This window comes from Peromyscus leucopus, chromosome X, assembly GCF_004664715.2.
Source record: "Peromyscus leucopus breed LL Stock chromosome X, UCI_PerLeu_2.1, whole genome shotgun sequence".
Lineage (NCBI taxonomy): Eukaryota > Metazoa > Chordata > Mammalia > Rodentia > Cricetidae > Peromyscus > Peromyscus leucopus.
This window is the reverse complement of record NC_051083.1, coordinates 46000160-46019230: the sequence shown is the minus strand read 5'-3', so window position 1 is coordinate 46019230 and position 19071 is coordinate 46000160. Positions and strand designations below refer to the sequence as shown.

The following is a 19071-nucleotide window of genomic DNA, read 5'->3' as shown; positions in this document are numbered from 1 at the left end:
GGATTCACTATGAATTCCTTTCATTTCTTTTTATTGTTTACAATATGTGCAGTATCATCTTTAACATATTCTTTCCAAAATAATTTATTTTTATACACGTTATAATCTTAAAATTGATTTGAATTTGGGTATTCATGAACTTTCACCACAGTAAAATATTTTCAGTTTCTGAATAAATTGTTCCTAAACACAGTTTTCAATACCTTAAACAGATTATTGATCAGAGGTTTTTCGTTTTCAGGGAATAAAGATGTACATAAAACAGAAAGTAATTCTGACATGTCTCTGAAAAATTGCCCAATATTTATGTTGCTCCAAACCAAAATAGCACATCTTTATACAATCTGTAACTTCTGTTGTGTCCATATGGCAGTTGGACATAGTTCTTTAAGTTTGTTCAGAAAATATTTATGGAAGATATAACTTTTATTAAACATCAGAAACCATATAAAGTATTAAGTAAAAGTTAGGGTTATTTTCATTAAAAGCAAAGAAAAGAGCAATTCAATTCTCACTTTATGAGTATGGCAATTTTCTGATAGAGATATTTTCTGTTTGTTATTAGGCTTTATACCCAAATTACAGTCATTATCTAAAACAATTTTGTAAATTCATCTGTCACTTGTAAAATCCAAGCCATCAAATAAAGAAAACAAATTAAGTTGTATGTTTAAAAAGCACAACAAAATCACAGAGTTTTCTGTCCTGAACATCCTGTCCTTAAACATGTATAGAGGATAAAGCAAATGTAAATGCTCCTGAAGTCAAAGAGAAGAACATGTGATAGAATCAGCCGTCTTCTTTGAAAACTCAACACATGAGCTTTCTTCTTGCAGCCAGATCATCTAAGCTGCCATATGTAATTGTTCTACTCATAATCATTACTATTTCTGTGTCTTTGGCTAATGGATCATTTTCATTGGTTTCCTAAAAATGCTAATAATGATAGAATTTTGGATAAGGATTATGGATCTGTTTTCTTAGATTCCTATAAACTAGAATTCTTCTGGAATCCAATATAAATGTACTAATCAATAAAAGAATGTCAAAGAGCCAATGGAGGGCAAGAGAGATTGAGTGGTTACTACGCTTGAAGAGGACCTTAGTTTAGTTCCCCAAACTCACATCACATAGCTCACAGCCCAGTGTCACTCCAACTGCAGAGGGTTGAACACTTTCTCACCTCCACAGGCACTTGCACATGCATGGTGAACATAAACTAATGCAGGAACATATGAAGATGCGTAAACCTAAACATCTTCCAAACAGTGATCATTGGGAGATTTGCTCAAGTGTATAAGAATAAACTTATAGGAGGAACACTCTGGATGTACACAAAGGAAAATTGTGTTCAATCAGAGATACGTAAATTTAAAGAACTTTAGGTTATTTCTGTTGCTCATACAAATAGGAACTTCAGTATACAATTAAGTTAAAGCTATGACTAATGAGTCAACAGATTTAAGTATTATCACATTGGTCTATGAAGAGACCTACAAAGAATCCCCTTCAGCATTTTTTCATCAATAACATACACCTAGAATGAACTTAAGTGATATTTTACTGCAAACTGAGTAATCAGTTTGTTTATTTTGGTCCTTTCAAAATTAAGAATTATTTTACTTTTCTCTATTCTGAAGCTATTTAAAATATTTGTTCTTAATTTTTTTTTGGAATCCAAAATTCTATTTTAGCTAGTCAGAAGGAAAGTCAGTGATTCTATTCATAACTGACTTATTAGACAAATTAAAAGGAATGAAAATGATGTCTTGAAAAATATGACTTCAGTTGTAATGGCAAACACATCGCAATGTCCAAACCCTACCCATTTAGTTTTGATTAAAACAGTAAGTAGTGTGCATATATGTATGTGTGTATAATTATCTATTTTGGCTACCTCTTCAATTATGTAAATCACTAATAGCTATTACTATGCTAATACTAGCGATATATTGTGGAAAGTTTATCATGAATTATTTATTGCTGTTTATTATCACATGCTTCATAAAGTGATTGAAAAATAGAGATGCTTATATACACAGAAACTTCTCTACATGTTAGCCACAAATGTTCTTGCAAAAAATCTTGTATAAGTATTCATATATGGCCTTGAAGTTTCATTGATCAACAGAAGAATTCTAGCTGGATGCTACATATTCTTGTGTGTATTGCCTTATGAATGCTTAACTGATCAACAGAAGAATTCTAGCTGGATGCTACACATCCTTGTGTGTATTGCCTTATGAATGCTTAACTGATCAACAGAAGAATTCTAGTTGGATCCTACACATTCTTGTGTGTATTGACTTATGAATGCTTAACAGAATTATTAATTTCATCAATCTCAGTTTAATGACTACTTTGCTGCAAAATCAATTATTATGAGTTCATTTTGAGCTGCTTAATCTTAAAATTAGTACTTTCATTAAACTGTTTCAAATTAAACAATTAAGGCCTCTTTTATTAACTATGTCCTTTATACTTTTTTAACCTCAGCAGATGTTGAATATTCATTATTTCTAGAAGAGGCAGTGCAACATTCAACATTTTAATGCCAGTGTTTCAGATGTATTACACATATAAGATATATTTGTATGTATACTGTTTTGAAACTATGAACAAGTTCAATATGTTTGTAATATACCACAAATAGTTAAATTTCTCATAGAGGGTTTCTCCTTTAAAATTATATATGATACATGCCCAAGTATTTGGCATTCTCTAAAATATGAATTTTTCCAAATAATATATTTGTGATGTGTAAAATATTATACATAGCTACAGGCATCGAGGCAAAGCATAAATGCAAAAGCCCACTTTCACTACTATAAGCATCCAAAGGACAAGCACAAAGAAAGACAGTAAGAAACGTGTGACAATGAAAACAGTAGAAGTACAGAGAGTATAAAGGTGATTTTAAAGTCAAGTACAGCTTTCAAGAAAAGCCACATCAGCTGATTTTGCATAATAGGTGCTAGAAGTATTTGTAACATTTAGCATTGAATTGTATTTGCTAATAAAGTTTATGTTACACTGTTAATTTTAATGACCTAAAATTAACACAATAAATAAAGACTTGGTATATAGAATTATATGCTTGTAAGGAAATAAAATATCATTTATAATTTTTTCTTCTTTTTCTTTCTTTGTTTTCGGTGCTGGGGAGCAAATCAGAGACCTTGTGCCTGCCTGGCATACAGCTTACCCATGAACTATATCACTAACTTTTGTCTTTTCAGATACAAGATCTTGCCATGTAGCTCAGATTGGTCTGGAACTTGCTATCCTTCTATCTCAGTTTTAGAGCCATTCACCACAGTGCTTGGCTTTTCTTTATGGTATTTCTAAAGCACCACATTCAAAGATAAATTAAATTTATCTTTGATTCATTGTAAAGATGAATGTGACTTGTAATCCATTTTCATACTAATTCAATAGAAGCTTACTCTGAATTTCAATATATTTAGCACTCCCAAATATTCTTATTTTTTAGAATCTTATAATGCTTCATTATCTTTAAATTAATTTTTTACCTTTAATATTTGGTAAATTTTTTAGACTTTCAAAGGTGAGTGAGTGCTTAATTTAGAATAATTTCTTAATTTGCCAACTAAATACTAAAATATTACTTTAAAGTATTTGTTTTTTAATCAATGAATTAATTAATTTTACATCCCAGCCATAGTTTCCCCTCCCTCCTCTCCTCCCAGCCTCTCCCCCAACAATGTCTCTGTTTCCACCCACAATCCACTTCTCCTCCGTTTATGTTCAGGAAAGGCCAGGTCTCCCATGTATATCAACAAAATATGGCATATCAAGTTGCAGTAAGACTAAGTACCTCCTCATGTATTAAAGCTAGAGGAGACCCAGTATGAGGAGTAGGGTCCCAAAAGCCAATAAAAGAATTAAAGTACTTTGTTTTATTATGAACTTATGTATAAATAAAAATATATGTCATATAAATCATATATATACATTATATATATATATACACATTGTGTGTGTGTGTGTCTGTGTGTGTGTGTGTGTGTGTGTGTGTATGTGTGTGTGTGCTTTTTTGGCCCTTCAAGTCACAGAAAATATGAACATAACTAATCTGCCCTTTTTTTGTCACACAGAGCACGAGTCTTCTTCCTGTAAACACTAAATCTACCCCATCACTCACAAAAAAAAAAAAAAAAAAAAAAAAACAAAAAAAAAAAAAAAAAAAACAAAAAAAAAAAAAAAAAACCATAAAGTTAGGCTTTATGTTGTTGTAACTTCTTGGCAGACATTCTTACTATAATAACAGCATGACTGATTTTAGATGAATTATATTTTTTTCTTTGTGTTTTTGAGACAGGGCTTTTCCATGTAGACCTGGCTATCTTAGAACTCACTCTGTAGTCCAGGCTGGTCTTGAACTCAGAAATATGCCTGCCTCTCTCTCTAGAGTGCTGTGATAAAAGGTGTGTGCCAACACTGCCTGGCCCATAATATTGTATTTAGAACTTTAAGTGTTCTTCAGTTGTAACTTCTAGATTTACGGATTCCTTTATAACCATTATAGTTTACTGAGCAATTAATATAATTTTCTGACAAAAATACAATCTTATATCCACTAGGTCAGCCTGGAAGACATTACATAGAAAAGAGAATCATAGGAGTGTAAAAGCACCTTCATTTGTTTGTTATGCACTGTATAAGATGCACTTTTACCTCACCTATCAATTAGGGTACCATCCTGTAGAGAAGTAGGAGAGGAAAAAAGGAATCAGAAAAAACTGACTATTTACCTAAGAGATACTGGCCACACCATGATATTGGATAAATTGGTAATTAGGATGAGACCTTTTTCCTCACTGCCTAATGTGGGAGAGAGTTGTGGGGACCAAAGAGGAATTATGGAAAATCTGCTTATTGTTAGTGAAAACTTCACCAAGATTAGAAAAATATAGATGTGGCCATTTCCCTACTTTAAAATCCATAATGGAGTCCCTCAATATCCTAGTTTGCTTTCTGTTCCTGTGATAAAGATCATGACCAAAAGCAGGATGGGAAGGAAAGGTTTATTTGGTTTATGTGTCCTAATCACAGTCCATCATGGGGGGAGGTCATTAGGAACTCAAGGCAGAAACCTGGAGGCAAGAACTGAAGCAGAAGCTATGGAGGAATGCTATTTAGTGACTTGCTCCTCATGGCTTTCTCAGCCTAACTTTTTACATAATCTAGGACTACCTGCCTGGGGGTGGTATCAAACACAGTGGGCTGAGCCCTCCACCATCAATCATTGATCAAGAAAATGGCCCCACAGACTTGCCTATTCCATGATCTTATGAGGTCATTTTTCTTAAGTGATGTTCCTTCGTGATCATAGAATGTGTCAAAGTGACAAAAATGCTAGCCAGCACAATCAACACATGGATCCCTAGACTAGCAGAATTAGTACCACCAGTGAAGTATATTACAACATTCCTGGGTTATTCCATGACTGTCACCTTTGAGAAGTACAATTCTAGGTATCACATAATGGAGTGGGGGATGAATAAATGTTAACTCCAATTGTATTTCTCTTCCATACATAAAAATATACCATGTACCTTTCAGTGATAAAGCTTTATAAGTAAACATCTTTGTGGATACGGCCTATTCAGAAAATATAGAATAGTACCTGAATCTTTTAAGATATAGTTATAGAAATTGTACAGTATTGAATATTGCAATTTGCAACTGCACACACATGCATACACACACACACACACACACACACACACACACACACATATATATATATATATAATTTCTGAATGTATATGAACTCACAGACTACTCATTACCTGCAATGGTGATAATTTGTAAACTCAAACCTTCATATAAAATTCAATTGTTTTTCTACCCTACATTCTGTCTGCCTATCAAAGCTGTCCCTTGGGCAATAGGTGGTAATAGTAGTGGTCCATTTATTCAGTTACACAGAAAATGTTTTAAAACTATTGAAAAATGTCTGATTTTTTTCTCCTTTACTCATATTCATAAAGGGACACTATCCAAGTTCAGGGCAGAGAACTCTATAGTTTACATTTAAAAATGATAACATTGCTTCCGATGTTCTCATATTAACTTCCTGCAAAGTATCATTACCTACAATTACTTTTAATGGAGCAGTGAAAGATCACTAAAAAAGATAAAATTCTACTGTGCAGTAAAAGTATGATATGAAGGAAGCAATAATAGTTGTGGGGTGACAAAATGACTTTAAGTTACATTTAGAGCAAAATAATGATGTAGAATATGATAAGTCTTCTTTGGAAGAAAATTGTTTAATATTGGTGAGGGAAAATTAAAACTGGGACATTTAATTCTACTGGGTTTATTTCTCATATGTCAAGAGGAATAATATTCCAACTGCAAAGAACAGAACAAATAGTACTGACAAGAAGTAGTGCCCAAGAGGAGTATAGAGATTAGAGGTCCCAATCTGCTAAGAATTAACTCTCCACATTCAGATAAATTACATCTCAGGATACTCATAAAACTAGCCAGCCACTATGGGTGCACCTGAATACTGAAATTAAGCAGTTTTGGGTTTTAAAAAATAAGGTGTGAAAATAAAATTAAAACTTTCTAAATAGTTATTTCAAATGAGGCTAGAAAACAAAAGGCTGAGACAAGCCCAGAGCCTGGGGTTCCTAAATTGGTAGAATGTTGTAGTCATTGCCAAAGGGCTTATTAAACAAACACACAACTTGTTGTCATCCTTCCATACTGTAAAATAGATTTTAAAACAGAAGCCACATTTTGAAATCTTCAACCGTGCTATAGTTTCTCATAAAAGTGAACTTCTTTCTAATATTATTTGCTATGAAGGGCAATTTGTATATCATTTGTTGAAAATTAGTTTTGAGGGTTTCAGGTTACATCCTTAAAACTAGAATCGATTGGTCATGTAAAACATTTCCTGTAGAGAAGAGCCATGTTTTTAAGTTGTAAAGTGCATTTGTCCCAGTTTTTGCAAGAGGCAGGTAACCAATGGAGAAACCTGGAAAGAATCTAGTTAAAAGTATGTACAAAGGGAAGGCTAAATGATTCTGGGACACTTGAAAGATTCAGTCTCACTCACAAGAAGAGTGTAAGTTAAAAAGACAGTGAGTTGGGACCTCTCCCCCACCCATGATTGATTAAAGAATGTTGATGATAAATTGAAAAGTTGCAGGGACCAAATAAAATGCCTTTCTACTATTGAGGAAAGTTCCTTGAGGAGCCACAACGTCTTGGCTAGGTCAGGATTTATGCTCTGGGCCTATTATGACACCCTTTTAGAGCACTCACTACACAATACAGCATATGTTGGCATTGATTATACTTCATACATTGAGTCTATTTATACATTGTACCCACTCTAAGTAAATTGAGAGTGCTCGTTAACATAAGACATCAAAGTCAATCAACGTATGGCTTGTTAACTGGATAGAGATGTCATTAACGTACTTAGAAGGGTTCATTGGGGATTGGTACAAGCAAATTTCATGTGTGTTTAAACAATACATATAAAATGTTGGAATATGTACTTGTGGGCAATATGAAACAACACCAAGAAAATAGGAAATAAAGCAACAATAATTTTATAACTAATTGAAGATTACCTAAAGTAAGTTGATGTCAAAACAAAAGGAGATTTCCTGGTATGTGATATACTACTGGGCCTGATGATTCGGTCTATTGGAGATGTTTTGTGACATGGATAAAATTATAGAAGGAGTATACATGATTTATTATACTATATTATATTTATAAAATCTGAATTTTAAAAAGACCTTTAATATACTCTACTTATATTTATTTAATTAATTAAATATACTCAAATAATATTAACATTAAATAGAGTCTATTATAACAGAAAATCCCAAGCCCAAAGATGCCCTCTCTTCATCCCTATTATCAAGTGGATTTACAAACATACTTTAGTAGGAAGAAGAACAATCAGAACTGAGATAGAAAAGGCCATGTATAAGAGAGCTTGTTCCCAGAAAGACAACTGCACACTCTAGAAATGAGCCCAAAGCCAGGCACTAACTGACAAAGTTACTTCCTGAGGCTGCCCACAAGTGGTGATGGTTTTCTTACTTGCTTTCTGCCTTGAGAATGAATCAAAGCGGCTCACTCCTTTAATAGAAGCAGAGGCAGAGGGATCTCTGTGAGTTTGAGGCCAGCCTGGACTTCATAGTGAGTTCTCATTTTTACCTAATGAGACCCTGTCTCAGAACCAAACCCCAAACAATAACAAAATTAATCAAGTAATGACACTCAGAGATCTTAAGGTCCTAATTAGGAAGTATCAGTGAATATACTTGAGGACAGGGTTGATAAACATTTTTGTACCTAATTCCATTAAATAAATAGTAACAAGACAGAATGGAAGAAATGGCACATTAGGACTGGAGAGCATTCCTTGTGATAAACTAGTCTGTGAAAGGCACAATGATGATGCATGTACTTCAGGAATCAGTGCACTGAGTTCAAAGACTGTGGTAAGATCAACTTGATGATGCTTTAGCAGCATAACAAATTTCAAACCAGGGACCAAGTGTCTCTCTTTCCTTCCCATAGAATGTCAACCTAGAGACCAATCTTCAGACTGGGGTATTTCTCTGGAGTTATATGAAGACTATACTAGGGATATGTGGGCAGTAGTGGTATGAGTGGATTCATTTTCCAGATTGTCAGCCACTTTAAGATATTTGACTGGCTCTGTTCCCAGGCCACACTTGCTTGCAATTTCAGTTTTGGTTTCTTTGGTCTGTGGTAGTTTTCCCTGCCCCCAAGCACACTTCTCTGGAATAGCCAATAGTCATTGCTTCTGAGACATACTCATTCAAAAATAAAAGTATAACTCAAAATACTGGTAATTAAAATCCTTTTTGAATCAAGTAATCATTAAGCTGACACCTGCTCACTTTATGAATAAACTTCTTTCTGATAAAAGCTCTCCTGACTATGTTTGATATCCATTAGTTACAAACTTAGCAAGTATACTTATTACTAGCTGTGAGTGTTAATGGTAATTGCAAATACAACTCAATTTAATGGATTTAAAAATTATTAAGAGAGCCTTACGGTCACAAGAAATTGTTTCTAAAATTTAGATTTCACATAGATATTTTTTGTCATACAAAAGTGTATGACTTACAAAAAAAGGAGTGGTTAATAAAAGATGTTATAGCATAAATACATATTGTATTAGGAAATAATTCTTTGAGGGAAGTTGAATGGAAATATGATTCAAAGAAGAGGAGACATTTTATAAAATTTCTATTTATTGAAGATAAGTTTTTTCACATATTTTTTAAGTGGATGATTGTAGATAATATATTACTATGGTGTTTGGATCACATTGGATACATTCCTAAGAGTAAAGCTATACTTTTTTATTTGAGTTTTAATTATATGTTTTTGAGAATTTTATACTTGAGAACATTGTATTTACAGCATTTCCACCCTACTTTCTCTCTCTCTTACTCCTCTGTCCCCTTCTACTCAGATTCTCTATAAATACACACACACAGACACAGAGAGAGAGAGAGAGAGAGAGAGAGAGAGAGAGAGAGAGAGAGAGAGAGAGAGAGAGAGAGAGAGAGAGAGAATTTCTGTTCCGATGATAAACACCCACCAAAAACAATTTCATGGAGGAAAGTGATTATTCAGTTTACAGGTTACACAGAAGGGAAGCCAGGGCAATAGCCCGAGGTGGGAACCTGGGGGAAGGAACAGAAGCAGAACTACTACTTCTGACTTGCTCCCAGGCTCTCCCTCAGCTACCTTTCTTATATCTCCTAGAACCTTCTCTCAAGGGTGGTACAGCCCACAGTGGGTTGAACCTTCCCAAATCAGTCACTAATTAAGAAAATGCCCCCATAGACTTGCCTAGAGACCAAACTGATGGAAGCATTTTCTAAATCGAGGTTCCCTCTTCCCACATAAATTTCTAGGTTGTGTCAAGTTTAGAAAAAAAAAGGAGGCCAGGTGGTGGTGGTGCATGCCTTTAATCCCAGCACTCAGGAGGCAGAGGCAGGTGGATCTCTGTGAGTTTGAGGCCAGCCTGGTCTCCAAAGCGAGTTCCAGAAAAGGTGCAAAACTACACAGAGAAACCCTGTCTTGAAAAAAAAAAAAAGGAGGACAATAAACACAGTATACACAGTATATACAATATACATAGAAAATGCCTTTTAAACATCAAGTTTAAAATGCCAGGGGTAGAAATATACAGGGAGATAGTCTATTTTCTAAATTAGTTTCAGAAACTGATTTGAATATCACTGTAAGAGAAGGCTTTTTTTTTTTTTGAGCCCTCTTCCTGGGCTTAACAGGGAACACTGATATTTTTACATATAACAAAAATTATAGTAGATTTTTCTTTGTCAACAAAGTGCTAATTCAAAATACATTTGCATGATCTGTTGTAAGAATTCTCCCCTGAAGAATCTCCAACTTCCAGTCTCGAAAAGTTCACTATTTTATAAGGACAAGTTGAGTAGGAGAATGAGGAAATTCTCCTGGCTCTCTGCTGTTGTCTGTCACTGGATTGGTTTTCTGGCAGTAACTTCCCTGCTTCTTGTTTGGAGAGATGGGAACCTAGGGGGAAGATCAGGATCTTTATTTTCATGTCCACATCTATTCCAGGAGACTCCAGGCTCTTGCAGAGCCAGATTAAACGTGTCCAATAGAGTCTCTAGTGGACAAAGGGAACATCTAATTTTCATAGCATTGTTCCAACAGGGTTGTGTGCTAGTATATATAATATAAGGTCAAGCTATGCTACAGAGTCTATGTTTCTAGGTGGATTGGGGCATTGATTATATCTCAGGCAGGTACTGTAGGGATTGGAAGAAAATTGGTTTATTTTTGCCTGCTGTCCTAGAAGTCTGCAATGAATCTGGGTTGCAAACGGTGGCTGTGTTTCCTTTGTTTTGGGTTTACTTCTGCCAATGAGTTTACTCTTCCCAGCAGTGACCTGCAAGCTCTGGATCTGAGCCTTGTTTCTTCATAAGTTCAGGGCTTAAAGGGACATTCCCATAAACTGTACCATAAATAATGGATATTTTATGCCTTCAGAGGGTCTCTGGATAGACCAAGATGGTTGCTGCACAGCCTCATTCCCTCATGCCTTCAGCCTCTGTGAAATCATGGATGAGGCTAAAAAAAAAAAAATGTTAGAAGATTCCTCCAGAAATATTGGCAAATGCTTTGAACTTTCACACTGAAGAGGTAATATCACCTGTATTCATGAAATTTGCTAGCTTGTGCTCTATGTTTCTCTCTCTCTGCCTCTCTATCTCTGTCTCTGTGTCTTTATCTGTCTCTGTCTCTCTGTCTCTGTCTCTCTCTGTCTCTCTCTGTCTCTCTCTCTCTGAGTCCTACAGAGATTTGATCTTGGAATTTACCTTCAGTAAATTACAACTAGAGGAGAACAATAAAGTGGTTGCTAAATGTTTTGTAATGGTTGACAGTCCCAAGGGAGGGTCAGGAGACCCTCCATCATTTACTTCCTTTCCCACCTGCAACAAACGTATTAGGAGACAGACCATGTTGAAAAGTGGAAAGTTAATTGAAAACAGGATGCCACAATGTTTCCATCCATGATCAGGTGGAACTCTGTAGCTCATCCAGAAGGATGCACCTGTTTTGGTGTCACCAATATCCCTGTATGTTAGCCCTTGCTTGTGCTCTGTAATCAAGCCCCATAAACTCCCAGGTTGGGTTTGGCATTGCCTTTTGTGTGCATCTGGGTTTAATGCACTTTCACCAGGAAAAGTTAATGTAACAGTGTTAGAAGATGCTGGTGTGTGATAATTTACTGTTAAACTGATGTTTGATTGTCTTAGAAAAATAAACATAAAGAATGAATATAATGGCTAATAAATAATAGAAAAACATACATAAATAAAAAGATTGGGAATGAAAAGGACAATGGAAATAAACTTTGTATATAACATATGCCACCCGTAGGGTGTATTTTGTGGAGGAAAAATAATTCTGTCACAAAACAAAACAACTGGTTCTGATGGAAGGAGGGAGGAAAATGTGGTCTCAATCCCAGTAGATTTAAGAAGTAGAAGGCTCAAGGAACAAGATTCTTATGTTGCATAGTTAATGCTTGCTACGGATTTATTTGTAAGCTCATTCTGTTTGTTTTAGCCCAAACAGAATGCCAGTGAGAAATTAGTTAAATAGTCTGCTAAAATTTCAAAATATTCTTGTATTGCAGATCAGTTTTTCACAATAAAAAGAATTATACATTTGCTAAGCATCATGGCACAGATTTGTAATTCCAGCTGCTCAGAAGTCTGACAACTTAAAGGTCTGCCTGGAGAACTTAGAGAGGCTCTATACGAAGTTGAACCATAAAATGAGGCTTGGGGATTTATCTCAGTAGAGATAAATGCATAAGGTGCTAGGTTCAACCCTACTACAGCAAAATACTGTGTGTATTCAAGGTGTACAACATGATGTCCTGTATCTCTTCTGTTGGTATATCTTCATTTTCATAAACCAGCTTTACTAAGTTGCTAAGTGGGAACCTGTCCTTCCCTAGAACAAAATAGGGACTGATAAAGATTGCCATATCATTACCCTCAGTTTGAGGAAAGTTGATACTGGTTCCTTCCTCACCATAAATCTCAATGCTAGTTTTGAGGAACATTTTCTTCAAAAGCCCTTCTATTGTGCAGTCCATTTCTGCCTCTTAAAAATACAATCTCCTGTGTCCTGAGTCAGGAATACATTCCCTATGGATCCCACTGACTTACCACACCTTTGAAATGTAATCATCAGGGAAATTATGCCCTGATCTTCACATTTGTGGGAAGATAGGGATTGGCTTCAAAACATGAGATGGAGAAACATAGGTGGCCTAATTACTTTCATCTGCCTTCCCTAGAATCCCTCAGGTATTTTTCTACTAGCTCATCTAGGACTTTGAAGATTTTATATATATATATATATATATATAATATATATATATATATATATAGTGGGGTTTTGGTTTGGGTGTGCGTAGTTTTTGTTTGTTTTCTTTTTGAGACAGGCTCTCGGGTAGCTCAGGTTGGCCTCGAACTCACTATGTAGTTGAGAATAATCTTGAACTCCAAAGTCTTCGGTTTCTATCTCTTGGGTGCTGGATTACTGGCATTTGCTCCCATGCCTGATAGCAAATTATAAGTAATTCTTATCAACTGATTTGCTCCCCAATCCTCTCCTGTCTTGTTTGAACAGAATTAAGTTCAATTTCTCACTTCCATTGTACAAGTTTCTGATGAAGATTCTCTTGCCTGTTAAATTGTCCACTACTATTTTCCTTTGGCAATACTCACTGTAATATGAGCACATGATTTGGGTATTTAGTAATTGTAGTGGTCAGTTATTTGGATTTTGTTATTGGTCTGCAGATTTTACATTATAGACAATTGCATCCCTAACATGGTTGGGTTTATTTAGAGACCACAGACAAAAAGCCATTCTTGAGGGAGGAAACACCATCTCTGTTGTCAATATGGAAATAACCCATTTACTAAGCTTTATCAGAGGAAATTATGTACTTCCCCTAACTCCTATTTCAATGAAAAGTTTGGATAGCAGTAGTTAGGCTCTTATATGTCAGATAAACAGTCTACCTCTAGCTCATAATTGAAAGCTTTCATTAAAGATTAAAAGCATAAGGCCCTTTATATAAATTCTAAACTGGTCCCTGGATCTTAGCATTCAATTATCATTTGTGAAATTTGAAATCAACATAGTTTATGTCTAAATTGAGAGTACATTTGAAAATCAAAATTCAAAGGCATGCCTTCTAGTGGGCTGACTGATGGGAGAGGGCTGTGATTATGCCTCATTTTCACCCTTTACATCACGATCTCATTGATTATGTTTCTCAGCTTGCTAAGAGTTCTGTGAGGTGATTTTCAAGATAAATACTGCTATTTGCAGGATTTCCTGAATAGAAGTATTTCGGGAGTAAATTGCACAAACCAAGTGATATGCAGTCAATTTTCACTCTAGCATAAACAATGTATTAGAATAGAGCCCTTAAGCTTTTCCATCCTTCCCGTTCTCCTTTCCTTCCTTCCTTTCTTCCTTTTTTTTTTTTTTTTTTTAAATTTTGGTTTCATTCCACAGCTTGCTGCATTTCATCAAAAATAATGAATTGTTAGGCAGGAAAAATGAAGCTCATTACATTTTCTTTTTCTTTCTAACAGATGCTCAGAGTTTGACCAGAGACAATGAATGGCCTGAATGGCAGAGCCCAGGTCCTTTGCTTCTGAGGTATCCATGACCACCGTCGATAAAAAGAGAAAGTTTCTTTAAGTTGAGGAAATAGAGACAGGCTGTAGCTGTCTTTATATCAACTCTCTTTTCATTGACTTTTAACTGAGATTTTTTTAAAGGCAGTTTAATTGCCTGTGTTAAAAAGTTGGCATATTCTCCAAATCATTTAAAAGCTTTTTTTTTTAGTAAAATGCAGCAAAGAATATCCCATTTTATCATATTTTTTTAAATTGAAAGTAAACATTTTATTTCTTTGAGAAGAAGTGTATACAGCAAGCTGTAAAGACTGAAATCCATAGTTTAAGCAAAAAGAGAAAATGTGTAACCTTAATAAATCATTTTCAGATAGAGTGTAGAAGTAGAAAGTAGACATAGATGGATAAAGAATTGGTTATTACTAACAGATTTCACAATTTCTTGATTACAAGCCAAGGGTTTTTGGATTTCTGGGAGAATATCTCCAGTTAGCATATACATGGTCTTATGTCCTTTTTGGCCTGGATACAACCAAAGGAGAAGAAAGGGCCTTACTGGGTACTTCTGAAATCTATACTCCAAAGGTGAAAACTCAGAATGTGCAGGGAATATGCCAAAGAGTTCCCTGCTTGGAAAGATGAAGCTGTTTTTTTTCCCCCTCAGTGATTTAAACTAAGCTGTAGGAAGCAAATTGAATGACATCCAAACACCACACAGCAGTGCAAGTAGTGACATGTGGCTTTGATAATGAAGTTCATTAACACAGAAAAGAGAAGCTTCTCTCCAGACTGTGAGACCTATTTGAGGGAAACCTGTGTGCGGTTGATAAAGGCTGATGTGACTTTTTGTTGTTTGAGAACTAACTGGGGATATGAAGGAGAGAGCACAGACCAGGCTAAAGTCACTTTGGTAGAGTCAACAAGATCTATTTGTTATAGAATTTTGTTTGCCCTTTCTCTTACATATATTCCATGGACAAAGAGAGCTCTCATTGAGTATCCACTTGATTTTTTTTTTTTTTCTGAAAAGACACATTTTGAAGAACAGACTTTTACATGTGGTTACAAAAGTTAAAACAAAAACATCATTATTAGTTGAGAGGGAAGAATTTTGTGTCTCTTCTTTGTGATATGAAATCAAAGACAAAGAAAATACTAGATCAAGCATAATTGGGAATCTGGCTCAAGTTATGGTCCATTTGGGCCAAGTATCTGTACTTTCTTATTGGGGTGGTTTATTAAGTAATGAAGCAACCAGATTTGATCAGATGTAACACTGGTAATTGCATGAGTGTTAATTATATCTGAAGATGCTATGTACTAGCTAACTGAAAAAATGAAATCCTAAAATGGGTGGCTTCTCTGAATTGAAGATGTGCTTTGTCTAGCCATCCCTTGTGAGCATGCATGACTAAAGTGTAGGGTGACTCAGGTATCAGAAGCCATATCTTGGTGTCAGGATGTCCAATATATTATTATGTTATATATATATATATATATATATATATATATATATATATATAATTTATATATATATATAAATTTTTTACTGGGTAAAAGTTATTGTTACTCATGATTTTGATTGTCAGACTGAATTGAGGACCATGACCGTCATTGAACAGGCTGAGTTTTGTGCTGGGAAAATGATGTTTATCTATAACTTACAAAGCACCATGTGTTCTCAGTACACAGCTATCAGAGTGGTCAATAAACACATTGGGAAGAAGCAAGGTAAAAGGAAAACAGTGTACTTTGCAAATATAACTCAATTTAGCTGGAACAAACCTCTCAATCTCTCTCCTATTTTATTTCTTCTTTTAAGCACATCTTTCTCAAATGTTTGGGATGACAATTTCACCTAAGAATCAGCTTTACGTGCAATTAAAGCAGAGATGGAAACTGGATCATACTAAGAAATTGGCTGAGAGCATTATAGTGATCAGTTTACTAAAGGCACGTCTAGTTAATTCTGAAAGAAGCAGAAAATGCTAGTGAAATAATTTTCACAATAGCATCCATGGTAATGGTGACTGAAGTTTAGTAAGACTTCTGGGATTTCTCTAGCCCTATCTTTATTCTTTCTGATAAAACAAAACAAAACATAATCGTGTTAAATTAGCTTATCAACAATCACCTCCAGATCTGATCACCCTTTAACTTAATTCTCCTGCATCACCTAGATGTTGTCTGGTCACTCTGGCCTGTCTTCAGGAAGATCCCTGTGCATTTAACCAGAATCTTCTTTTACCCCAGTTGTTTCCACTAATCCACTAACCCTGAGCTGAGAACTTCCACTTTTCCATTTGGAATTTACACAAACTTCCAGTTTCAACTTCTACTCTGTAAATCCCATTTCAGGGATTGCTGTGTTTATTGTGCTGAACTTAGTACTAATATTCTAGTCCTGCTTAAAGGAGTGATAAAATTCAAAGTAAACAATGAGAAACTCAATAGTCATTGAGTCTTTCTGCCAGAAATAAAAATGTCAAGCAAGAGGCACCCACCTTCAGGTCAAATAGTCCTGTTTGACTTGGTTGGCTATAAATTTCCAATTGATTCCTAATAGGAGAAAGCCACAGAAGCAGGTGATCCAGCTGCTCTTCAAGTTGCCCGAAATCTTTTATGTGAACCTCAAGTTCTCCTTGTTTTTCAGGCAATGCTCTGGAGACCTGAAAGGGGAAAAAAGTAAAAGGTAAATGATTCTCATGGTATATATTAAAAATGGCAAAAGTGTTCAAAAGGAGATGTTATAGCAATTTGCTGATCCATTTATTTAACAAGATGCTAAAAATTACATACATGATATGTTAAGATATAATTAACATAGTAGAAATAATTTGGTAATACTCATTTAAAAATTTGACAGACACTAATGCCTTTTATGAATGGAAAATATACACCTAAGACAGGTGTGTTGTCTCACAGCTATAACACCAACATATAGGTGACTGATGCAGGTGAATTGCCATGAAATAACCTGGGCCATAGTGCAAGTTCAAGGCTGGCCAGGGCTATAGAATGAGACCCTATATCAAAAGAACAAAAACAAGCACACAAAGAAGCCGCACCCACACTTACACAGATGTGTACTCCAACTGATTGAAGACAAGGAACCTATAACTTTACATTTACTAAATGTGTATGCCAAGCACAGAGCCTTTGCAGCATTACAAAGACACAAACCAAGTTATCCAGCTTTAGTACTAGGTATATAACCAAGTCTTCCCAAAGTAATTGTAATTTATATGAACAGAACATAATGAAATTAAAACGAAACTAAACTATATTTTTATTGGTATAACAATAATTTCTTCTAATATATTTGTTTTTAGTTTCAATTATGAAAAATTATGCAAAGAAATACTTCATTTATAAGGGGAATTGATAAGGCAATCTTTTTGTAAGCTATAGTTTGTGAGGCCTAGTGTAAATAGGTGAAGCAGATATTGAGGAACAGATTGAAAAGTAAACATGACATTTGGATGACAGCAGACTAACAGAATGACTTCTGGTTATTTTTAGGAAAGGCTAAGTTGATATTAACCATCATGGATGGAAGTTCCAAATTTATTGCTTTCTTTAATCTCTCATGGGCCCTGCATATCACTGTTGTTATCATCTAAATAGATAACATTGGAATTGACAGATGCTAAATATCTTTGTAAGCAATATGCTATATGGTAAAATATTGTTGGATCTAATATTAGGTACTTAGATTTAAATCCTAGTTTATGCTTTTGCCTAAGATCCTAGCTCAGTTTTCTCTAACTTACAGTGACTCTTTAATAGACTGGCGATAATGCAGACATAATGCTAATTTAAGAATTCAACAAAGTAATCCTTGAAAAATTGCTTAGAATAATTCTCTGCATGATGGTGAAACACAATAAAACTGTTAAATGTTAGCAACAGTTGCTCAAACTCCTGAGTAAACAGAAAGCCAATATTAGTGAGAATGAAGCTATTTTCTTCAGAAAAAACAAAACTAATATAAGGGAGTAGTGTCAAGTTGTCATGGTAGCCTTGGCTATAATGAAAGAAATGAAAATGATAACTACTCTACTGCTGTCAAGGCTGTGGAAAAGACTAATTACTGCACACCACTGCTCAGATGACTGCAGCATTGGCATCCCTTTGAGGAAGATAGTTTGGCAATTTGTTTAAACTATATTCGAATTTTATCTTTGATCAATTTATTTGACTTTCAGAATTTCATTCTGTATGTATATCTCTGGAAGTAAAATAATGCTTCGTGACAAAACATGGTTGGTAGCTGAGTGTGTCAGATCATATTACAGTTTTTGAAAGATATACATATATGTATTGTTTTTATCAATAAATAACAAAAAGTAAATCCATTTTTCCTCTTAACACAAACTATTGGAGGAAAATTATGCTTTGTACAGTTTAATAATGGATTTTCATTAGGATATGGCTGTATTGATTTCTTCATCTGATAATATCAATCAGTCAATGCTGGTAGTGGTGGTGTGAACTGAGACCTTCTTACATATTTTTTTACTATTCTTTCTACTTCTTCAAATTAGGCTCTAAGAACTGTGCTACATAAACCCTGGGCAAAGATAGGAAGTGTGAATAGGTTATAAGGTAGACTCACAGTAAATTTTGTGGAAATCTTTATCGGTTTTTAAATAATTAGTGTTTATTTCTAATATTTTGCATCTTCAATAAACTATAAATACAAGCACTGCACTAGAAAAATTTATAATTTTTCTAATAATCTTTATGTATTCTAAAACTGTTCTCTTCATACATGTTCTCTGTGGTAAATGGAAAC

The 19071-nt window shown here is 34.7% G+C and overlaps 1 protein-coding gene across 9 annotated transcripts in view; it reads right to left on the bottom strand.

Annotated features, from left to right (window-relative positions):
- Window positions 1-19071, bottom strand: part of Dmd (dystrophin) — a 2209767-nt gene that overhangs the window by 723259 nt on the left and 1467437 nt on the right. For all 9 annotated transcript variants that reach the window (XM_028881805.2, XM_037198928.1, XM_037198927.1 and 6 more), the window contains one exon: window positions 16778-16942. In XM_028881805.2, the coding sequence (XP_028737638.1) occupies window positions 16778-16942 (165 nt within the window). The remainder of the gene's footprint in view (window positions 1-16777; window positions 16943-19071) is intronic.